General features: G+C 39.9%; 1 protein-coding gene across 1 annotated transcript in view; it reads right to left on the bottom strand.

The window, feature by feature from the left end:
- LOC138022903 (receptor-type tyrosine-protein phosphatase S-like) overlaps positions 1-10896 on the bottom strand; it is a 44957-nt gene continuing 34061 nt past the window's right edge. Inside the window, exons 21-29 of the mRNA XM_068869915.1 lie at positions 10256-10391; positions 9402-9551; positions 9010-9100; positions 8274-8350; positions 7385-7519; positions 4801-4929; positions 4057-4208; positions 2932-3067; positions 1-2356 (exon numbers count right to left, since the gene is read on the bottom strand). Of these exons, the coding sequence (XP_068726016.1) occupies positions 2282-2356; positions 2932-3067; positions 4057-4208; positions 4801-4929; positions 7385-7519; positions 8274-8350; positions 9010-9100; positions 9402-9551; positions 10256-10391 (1081 nt within the window). The 3' untranslated portion in view covers positions 1-2281. The remainder of the gene's footprint in view (positions 2357-2931; positions 3068-4056; positions 4209-4800; positions 4930-7384; positions 7520-8273; positions 8351-9009; positions 9101-9401; positions 9552-10255; positions 10392-10896) is intronic.

The raw sequence follows: 10896 nt of genomic DNA, 5'->3' as shown, positions 1-10896 counted from the left end.
AGTGTGTATTTGATCTTTATTGTCAAAATAAAAACGAATCATCTTACTATCTACGGTAAAAACATTGAGAATTTTAGCTAATCTGGCTTACATGATACTTTAATGCCATTTTTTCTCACAGAACCTTCCATTGGCAAAAGGAAAAGGGATTTGATTGGCACCATACAATAATTATGATAATGACCTTTATTCAAGTGACAATTGTATATAATCGGGGACACAAAATCGACTCATATCAAAAAGGACATCATTACGAAGTCAGCCATTTTTAGAAAAGATAACATCATAGATATTCTCGTTCTTTGGCCATTTAAGTTTGCTCAAAAACAACAAACAAAACAGCGGTAACAAACATAGTAAACCCCATATTAATAGCTTGACGTTTCGAATGTAAAACATTCACCCTCAGAAGCAATATCCCATTAGGAAATACCATCTCTACTAACTATGGAAATATGAAACTATATTTAAATCGAGTACAACACTGGACACTGTTTTCTTTTTTTAAGACAAGATAAGCCACAATAGCTAATTTGTCACTCCTGTAAACCTCTTATCACTCCCTTTTCATTTTGAAAGCCAACGAGACAAAAAGGCACTAAGCTACCAGCCGATTGCTATTTCACTATTGCCGCTGATGCGTTCGTTCTTCGTCTCGAAATAAGAGATTCATGTTAGCGAAACAGACATGTCCAGATATGCACGCAATTATATGAGCAACAACAGTCATCTTCCCCGACATAAGCCGGTAATGGGCCACTCGTGAATGCAAGTATGGAATTAAGTTATTTTGCCCGTCATTAACATTAAAAAAGGATAAAATACATGGCAGTGCTTGCGAACTGTTAACAGTTAAATTGTCCGGGCCTTAAAAGGCTTTAATAAGACCAAAATATTAATTCACGGTTATTAACAACCGTTTTATACACTGTCTACATCATTGATGCTTTCAATATTTTCTTGACAGTGCTAAGAGCACTTAGTGTGGAACTACGATATATACAAGACAAAGAGCGATTTAGACGGCATGATTTTTTGTTGCGGCTTTCTCGTGCATTTAGCAATACTTTATCACTTTTGACCATTTACAAGTGCATAGTTCGTGAACATCTGTCTTAGGCAGTCTGATTTAAGCATCGCGATTTGTACGGTGAAGTCGCTACAATCCTCGCCAAAACATTTGGGACGCAGTCTTTTTTGCAAAGAAAATAACAGTTCTAATGATCTTCTCTTCCCTCTGAACAAAGTTGCGTCTTCTTGGTCAAACACTTATGAAAAATGTTGCGCAAGGAATTGTCGTCAACATTGTTTAGGGGAGTGGGGGAAAAACTTCACAAAGCTGTATTAAGGGGTGGGATTTAGAGGTTCCTTGAAATCTACCAACAAGGGATAGAAGGGGGCATGTCTCTAAACGTTTTGGACACGATTGAAGTCGCATGCTTAAGTCATAAGCAAAAATTGTACCGTTTAAATCGCCCATTACTACCAAATTGTTGTGTTCTTTACCTAAGTACCAGACAAGATAAAAATATTGTCAATCTAAACCATCTCGGTTTTCTAAAATACGCATAAATTTATTAAATCAAGGTAATGAAAATAGAGTACCTAATTCGGCAATTCGCCGGAAAGAAGTCATTTTCTTGAAATGCTCAGCATTGCATTTAAGTCCATCGTCTCAAAATATACTACATCTAGATACCTAAATTTATTACACCTAAATTCAAGTCTTTGAAAGCACTGCTTTCCTTTTCACTAACGTGAGTGCTTCTTTCTTAACTGTTTTTCTTTTTGTAAGTGAGAATATCAGTCTTATCCTAGACATGCAAAGGAAATTCTCGGCTTAAATCACAGCCAACTGAGCACTAGCCAAACATTTTCTTGGCTCCTCATGCATGAATGTGCAGGCAAGGGACGCTTGCTATTAGAGAGATTAAGCATCGCGCAAGAGATCAGCTCATATCAAACGAGTCCCTTCCATTTTTAACAAAACGCTTTCTCTCTCTATTGTCTCGATATTGTCATCAAAATGTCATAAAGTTAAGCGCAGAGGGTGCGTATTGGCTTATCGGAAACTCAAATCTAGGCCTCTCGAAAAACCACATGAACTCTCAAGCCTGGCAGGCAGCATTAAAAGACAAACATGTTTACTGTCCATCTGACCAAACAACGAATTCCGAACCCGAAAGCTTAAGGATGGTTGGGAATTATTTCATGTTTGTTGAAATAAGCGAAGTTTAATGGCGCAGTAACGCATTTAGCTCATTTCCTACAAAACTTTAAATTACTTTAAGTTTGCGTAGTTACTAAAAGTATCCACAAACAGCCGAGTGATTTCATAACAGAACTTGTATTGTTCCTGTGTGCGAAAACAAATGTAAAAGGAAATGATCAACATCTAACCTAGTTAAGTACATTAAGACGATAAACTCGAAAAGTAGATCTAATTTGGGCCCGTTAAAGAAGTGCTGGCGTGTGAGCATTGAAATGAAAGCTTCTTAGAGGCGCTTTCCCGTCGTGCTGTTTATATGCTGTACAAGATGGCACTAACGTTTGAGGCTACGGGTGAAATTCTGAAGTGTGACCATTCAAATGAAAGCTACTGAGAAGTTCTTTTCTGTGCTGCATATTATTACGCTCACGCCGGTTCTAACTTATGATTCTGTGGGTGAAATCCTTAGGGTATGACGACCAAAATGAAAGCCTACTGAGCACTACCCCTATGCTGTTCATTGGTGGGTCCTTTTCATGCTTGAAAGATGGTTTGGAATCTCAAGACAAATGAAGTCGTGAGATATGGCAGCCGGGATTGAAGCTACAAGCTCCAATGGGAATGTTTAGGGAAATCTAGCAACTCCATCGAATTTTCGCGTAAGTACTAAAAGAGCGCCTTTGTGACCTAAGGGGACTGAAGAACAGAAGAGTAGCTATTACCTCAGTCTGAACCATCAGAGGTCTTTGAGTGCGCAAGCGCCGTACGGTCTGAAACACATCTACTGTTCCATCTAATTTGACTCGCTCCAGAGCTATGCTCACAGCACAAAACGTTCCCGTGCGGCCACTACCATCACTAGTTGAAGGAAAAAGGAATTAGTAAACCAAAAGGTCCTTGTTTCCCTTTCGAAGAGGAATATTGACCAAATGCAAAAATGGCCACCAAGAAATTGTTATTTTGTCTTTGTGCTAATTTGCCTAACTAGCCTCGTTAACACGTGTAAAATTGAAAGAATTTGGGTTGTAGAGCGAGTTTCAATTGAGTGTCGTAAAACCAAAACCAAAGTAATTACTTTGGCCAATCAAAAAGGACGGAGACAATCCGGCAAACCAATCAAAACTCGAAGCAATTACACGTAGCCGACACAAAGCGCGGGAAAATGTGCACGCGTGAGCCACGATTGGTTTTGGTTTCACTTCTGATTGGTTGAAAAAATGGCGCGAGAACTTTGAACCAATCACTGAAAGAAGTAATCATAAACCAAAGTAATTATCTAATTACTTTCGACACTCAATTGAAAACCGCTCTAAAACAAGGCTAGTTAGGCAACTTAACACAAAGACAAAAGAATAATTTGCCGGTGGCCATTTTTGCATTCGGTCAATAGCTTTATTACTTTCAGGCAACGACTTAAGAAAATCGACTGTTACCAAAAATCATGCCCTATTATCTGTTGGCTTTCAGGCATAACCTGAGCTTCCAATAATAATAACATCACTTTTTTATAAGTCTTAAGTACTGGAGGTACCACAAATCATAAAGGGGCAAGTCCAAAGACCCGGAAAACCTCTTGGGTCAGAGTGAAGATCAACAAAGTCAACCAATAAGTAACATATAGTTTGAAAATCGAAGAAGGGGCATATTTGAGGGCACATTTCTGGAAAGCTAGTGCTGTAAACACCACGCTGTACCGTGCAAAAATCTAACCTACATTTTTCATTTTCTGCATCACAATGAGACCGAACCATCGCCCAAGTTTTGCTATCGCTTTCGAGAGGAAGTGTTCGGCTGCACAGACGACAGCATGCGCTTTAACTTTCTTCCGCAATTTAATGACGTGATACCTGCAATGAATGATGATTGGTCCGTTGCCTGTTTGTTGCTGTACGCGTGTAATGCACTTCATCATGTCAAGAAGGCCCACTCCATTCAAAGGAATAGATCTCTCTGCCCAATCCGTGAAGTGGAAATGGTAAATACTGCGAATTTCACCGCTCTTTCGAAGAAAACAAACAATGAAATCGTAGTTAAACAAACTCTCAAAACAATAAACCTTGAATGGAGATGAGCTCGTGAATACATTATAAAAAGTAATCATGTTTTTAAAGTGGTAAAGATGGTCAGTTGGACGTGGTTTTCGTTTGAAGTGTTCACACTGTGCTCGCACCCGACTTGAACGTTTTCAAAATTTCGGGTAATTTGATGGATTCATTGCCAGCTATCACCTTTGGGAATGCAATAATTAACAATTATTCTCCGAGGGCGCGCTGGATATGATCGAGCAAGCCCGAGTATAATAATTATTTTATTAAAAAACTCCATGATGTTCGCGGGGGTAGTATTGTCGACTAAAGGATCGAATTTCTGCCTCGATTTATTCCGGTCCAAAACGACTGTTGTCAGCATTTTTTCACAGAGCTGCAAAAATATTTTCAGCTCGCTTCATTGCTGACGCGTTCCTTGACCATATTAGGAACAGCAGGTATATGAACTGATAGCCTGTGTCCGGCGAGCCAATGAAAATGCTGGAAATCTGATATGCGTAATTCAGCTAAGTGCGAGGATCACTTCTGTCATTCATCTATTACCTTTGTATTGGTTATCTTGAGGTGTCTTCTACAGAAGCCGTTCCTTTGATCCTCGGCCTCCACTTCGATCATTAGCAAACCATAGACTATGAATTCTTCTCTTCGAGGCCAATAATAAGAGCACTGCCCCTAAAATGAAAAGAAACAATGTAGAAGATTCTAAACGACTGCCATGAAACCAAAACCGAAGTAATTTTACAAAAGAAGACGGAAGAAATGAGCTTGACCAGTTGGCTATTACCAAGCGGAACACGCAGCCATGGATGTTAAGAGAAAGACTGTAAACCCGGTCTCCTTCACCACTCTGTCACATTGCCAATTGAATTATTTTTGACCGTCAATGGGACCACCTTTTCATCATAGAAATGATATGTTTTAGTTAATCTCAATCCCATTTTTCTCGCATGTCAGCCATTCAGATTAATACTTACAATGAAAAAGGATAAACATAAAACTGAAAAACTTCACAATCAATAACGAAAGTTACAGTTCACATTGCAACCATGTATACCTCAGTTGTTCAAATTAAGGCTGGATAATTTTATCCAGTGTATTAAGTCACTATCCTGAGTGCACAATACACTTCGCGTTAAACATTACGGACAACGATTTTCGAACGCGCCTTTACTTAGATGTGCTTAGAGTGTACATATTCACAGTTACGCGAGCAAATACTGAAATCTTTGCACAGACTGAAACTGTTGGATAGTGACTTATCCATGAACGAAATGTTATATGAAATGAATCATATACTGAACTGCGGATATGAAATGAAGTAAAGCTATGATCCTCGCATGCAGTTATGGACGCAATTTTAGCAATTCGGTAGAGAAGCCTGAAAATTTCAGGACTTCAACGGGGTTTGAACCCGTAACCTTGCGATACCGGTGCTATGATACAGGCCTCTCGAAGCAATTGCTAAAATTGCGCCCATAACTGCGAGGATCATAGCTTTACTTGCGTGACTTATCCACCTGATAAACTTATACGGTCTTTGAACGGCAAAGTCCAGGGGTGATCATAGTTATCGCTAGAGTACAAATTTGCTTAAAAAGGCAAAGGATTGCACCCTATTAAAAAAGAAGGCCATTAACTGCTGTTAAGAGGCGCGATAACATTGGATCACCCCTAACAAATACACTAGACATGCAGCAGTGTCAAAATGTATGGGAATCCATCCCCACCAAAATTCAAACTTGTTGTTCTTAAATCCAAACCTTCAATTCAAGCCTTCTATCTTGAAATTTAAACTCGCAATTATAAATTCAAACATTCAGTTTGTCAATTCAAACATTCGATTCCGAATTGAATGTTTGAAATGTCGAACTGAATGGAATGTTTCAGTTGCCGAATTGAATGTTTGGATTGCTGAATTGAATGTCTGAATTGCCGAACTGAATGTCTGAATTGCCGAACTGAATGTTAGAATTGACAAATTGAATCTTTCAATTCACAATTGAATAAACAAAGCGAACATAATACCTAATCAAAAAAAGGAAAGGAAAAGAACTATATTTAAGTGTCTGGCACTCACTGGGGACACTGTAAACTGAAATTAACAATAAACGCAAATCAATTCAAATGTTGGTTTTTGAGGAGAGGGGAGAACCGGAGTACCTGGAGAAAACCTCTCGGTGCAGAGTAGAGAACCAACAAACTCAACCCACATATGACGCCGAGTCAGGGAATCGAACCAGGGCCATATTGGTGGGAGGCGAGTGGTCTCACCACTGCGCCATCCCTCCACTCCACAAGGCCTAATCAGAATAACTATGGTTCTTTTGTCTTCCGCCATTTTTGTCCGGTATATTTAACAATTCCATGAGCGCGCGTTAGATATGAGATGATAGATCAATCAGAAAGTAACAGGTTCATTTCTAGACAGGACAGGACAGGGTTATTCTTTTCTGAGGGAAGGTATGCAACAATGAAGGGTTCAGTTATCAGTATAACTCTTCAATGTTACTGAACAATTATTCCATGAGCACGCGTTGGATATGAGATGATAGATAGCCAACGAGGCGCGTAGCGCCGAGTTGGCTATAATCATCTCATATCCAACAAGCGCGAATGGAATAATTGTTTTATTAAAAACGCCCCCAAAATATAGAAAACTAGACTACCATAAAAATAAAAAGGCCCCAAAAATCACGCATAAACATCACGCATAAACAGATGCCGAGTTTGTAGATCATGGTATAATGGCTCATAGCCCATGATGGCTCAGCCAATCAAAACTCTCGAATTGCATTATCCAATGATCCAGTTTTTAATAAAAATAATTACCCAAGGTTTGGGTTTAAGAACAACAAGTTTTAATTTTGGCGTGGATGGATACCCATAGAAATGTAGGGTCTTTGAATCGTAACTTTCTAAGCAACATTCAAATTTCTTCATACTAGAGTAGCATCAAGCACTGTCAATTTCCTCTTAATATTTTCAATCTGAATAATGACAAGTTAGGGTTTCATTCAAACTGATAACTCACAAACAAAAAACAAGTTGTATAGAATAATCTGCGCCACTCCCAAAAAAAAAGAAACAGTAGACGCGCGTGCTATGAAGTGTATTATTAGTTCCAGACCTCCTCCATCTCTCTCGCTGTGGCCAACATCACCATTGAGTATGCCTCATATTCCCACGTCATTCGCCAGAAATCCACGACTGTGTTATCAAGAGGCGCCTGTGTGGCAATAAATGCCTCACGCTGTTGAAAACTCTGGAAAATAAAACAGCCACAAAATGAGAGCACACCAGGATGGGTGTCAAGTGACAAGGTGTTTTTCATACCTTTATTAATATTTTATTTAAGCCTGTTATTTGCCGATTTGTGAGTAGTACTTCGTTTGGTTGACTACTGAGACTTCTCCACCCATGGTCACCCGCTTAACGTCAATGGATCGATCATCTGAGCTATTTATGGACCGGCAAAGGTTTCAACCCATAAACGTCGCGTTCAGTGCTCTGAGGACACACGTGACGACACACGTGAAGGCAACTTGGGTGCCAACAAGGAAACCCATCCCACTTTCCGCGGTCGGGTTGTTTTAAGCAGTTTTAATGCTCAAACCTAACTACAACAACTGGGAGTTTTCATTTGACTTGACTCAGGGTGTGGCTAAGTCCGATTTGAACAACTCGGCCAATACTATGAACTTCGAGACTGCGTGAACTTCCACTCAAATATACGTAAAAGGCTTTGTCAATCAGGCTACCAGTATCACCTGAATCGACCTCTCGGTCAAACTCTACCAACAATATTCCTTCACCGTCGTCCACTGACCTTTCTAAACATCCAACATTAATCTCACGTCAAGTGTTTTTCCTAAGTGTCAACAGGAGTTGTCTTCTCTAAGCCTTATTTCACTTTGCTGAAGTTAGGCTACAGTAGAACATGATGCTATCCCCCTCTTTGTGTCGTGCACGGTCTACGTTGGGACTATGATTATGCTCAATAACAAGTAATAACTCACGTCGACAAAGCTTGCGTTGATGTAGTCTGAACCCACCAACCCGGTGAATGGCCACAGAGTCACTCTCGTAGTATCAACTGAAACAAGTAAGTATAGAGATTCTCATTTGCAAACATGGCCTTATATCGAAATTTCACAACTCGAATTTTGTTTAAAACGTGCAGTCATCGATCACATATACACGGCCAACGTTTGCAAAAACGGAATCCTTCCTTGTACTTGCACATGTTCATTGCCGTGACTTTAACATCTTCAGCTCCCACAGCCTGCTCCCGTCTGCCCTTCTAGCTCAATCGGCAGAGCAGCGGTGATCTAACCCAAAGGTAGTGGGTTCAATTGCCACCCTGATCACAGTTTTTCTCTGTCCTTGTGTGCATTTTCCCGCGCTTTGTGTCGGCTACGTATAATTGGTTTACTGGGTTGTCTCTGTCTTTTTTGATTGGCCAAAGTAGTTACTTTGGTTAGTTACTTTGGTCCTTGTGTGCATTTTCCCGCGCTTTGTGTCGGCTACGTATAATTGGTTTACTGGGTTGTCTCTGTCTTTTTTGATTGGCCAAAGTAGTTACTTTGGTTTTGGTTTTACGAGACACGATTGAAACTCGCTCTAAACAGGCGTAGGCGCTGAGTGTAACAATTGCAATCGCGTTATTACTTTCCACAATCATTTGAAAACTGCTATAATAAGTGATACTTTTTACTATGTGTTGAAAACTGTATTTGAAACGTTTCAACTCACATGGCAGTATAGCGTATCGGTTCTTTGATTTGTTTTCGGGTTGTGACGCCGCGACAAAGGAGTCGCCATCAGACGCCCCTAGACCAAGATTCTGAAAAAAAAGGAAACACTATTATAAACCTTTTTTGTGCACCGATTGAGAAAAAGAATTTTAAAAACATTGAGAGATAAAGACGTTTCGGGAACATGCTTACCTGGAATAGTGTTAGGTTTTATTTTTAAAATGTCATAACGTGGTTTGTGCAATGCCGGATTTCTTAGACCGTGTGAAAACGCACCTGGAGACCGTGCAATTAGAAACCGCACTAATATCTAACATCTAACAACAGCAGACGACAACAGACTTATAAGGACCTCCACAGAAAGGACTGCATGACAGGAAGGTCACCTACCTTGAATTCTGCCACCATCAGTGAGTCTCCACTATCCGGATCCACTGTGTTCAAAATACGCAGCTTCTCTGCCATATCACGCACTAAGAACTCTGTGCTACCGCATGTGACGTACTCCACCAGAGCGTCATGAATAAAAATGTACTGCGCCTTTGCATGGAGAAAAGAATGTAAAGATGCCAAGTTAGTTTGCGGTTTTTGAGGAGCATCATTTCTTCAAGCCTTGCCCCAGTACACACAACTGTAGTTTTAGCCACAACAACCAACAAGTTTGAGAATTACCTTAGGTTCACTTTCACTAATTTGGCAAAAAGGATTCAAGAAGCAAACTAACCCACTTTATTATATCTCACAGACAGCACGCACGCTGTGATTGGCAAAATTAGCGGGCTGCATTCTACAGTACGGCGCGCTAAATTTGAAATTTCGATAAAACACGCAGGTTTTTTCATGTCGTTTCTGCTACATAAACTTGTAAGCTTGTTTGAATCTTGCAACCGACTACGTTAAACAGCCAAATGTTTTTCGGATTTTGACACGGCCAACTCTGTGGCAGTTGAACCTTCCGCTGGACTTCAAGTAGTTTCCTTGCCTTCGCGGCTGATTACCACAGAGATTTAATAAACATCTTACCAACCGAGTTCGAGTACCACTACCGTACCGTAAAATTACTGATCACGTGAGATGACTTTCACTTGTCATTGTAAAAATGAGTTTAATCTTAGGTTTGAAAGAATTTGTTTTTAATTACTTCAATTTAGGGAAACAAGTAACCGATTTCTCTGACTGAATTAGCCGTTATCGTACTTACACAGCTCCAATTATGTATAACATGAAACGAACGGACAACAAACCTCTGTTTGGACCATGGAGCTTCTTTGTTGACGAATATGAGAGACAAAACCATATATGTCTACCACCCCCTCAGCAGCTATTTGGTCTATCATAGTGTCTAACACAATATAAGTTCCAGTGCGACCCACCCCAGCACTAAAGATAAAGAAAATCAATGCAGCATTTAGTTTATGACACAGCATTTACTTCATTTTCTGTACTTTAAAAAGGGACATAACGTTTTAAAACATATAACTATCTGCACTTGCGATTTTCTTTGAGTGGATCCTTGGGAAAAGATCTCACGGATGCCTACTTGATTACCGGCAATAACGCATGTATATTTTATGCCACACATACAACATACGCATGCGAAGCTAAACGCATTTCCAGCCGTAATTCTCTCCGATTACCATTTTGAGTTCACCTTGACCAATCAGACAACAAGACAGAAATAAAAAGCTTGTAGCTCGTTGGGAGCGCTAACATCATTCCTTGCCGGAAGAGAAAAACGTCTGCTTTCGACAGCCATTACACTGTAATTCAGTTGCAAGTGAAAACGTTAATGAAATGCCCGGCTTTATCCCAAACTCTCATCCTTTCCTTTCCCGGAAGACGAAACTAATGAGCAACATTTAAGGACATACATACATACATGCTT

The sequence above is a fragment of the Montipora capricornis genome, chromosome 11 (genome assembly GCF_036669925.1).
Source record: "Montipora capricornis isolate CH-2021 chromosome 11, ASM3666992v2, whole genome shotgun sequence".
In the NCBI taxonomy this organism is placed as follows: Eukaryota; Metazoa; Cnidaria; class Anthozoa; order Scleractinia; family Acroporidae; genus Montipora; species Montipora capricornis.
Note: the sequence above shows the minus strand (reverse complement) of the source record. Positions and strands in the feature narration are given on the sequence as shown.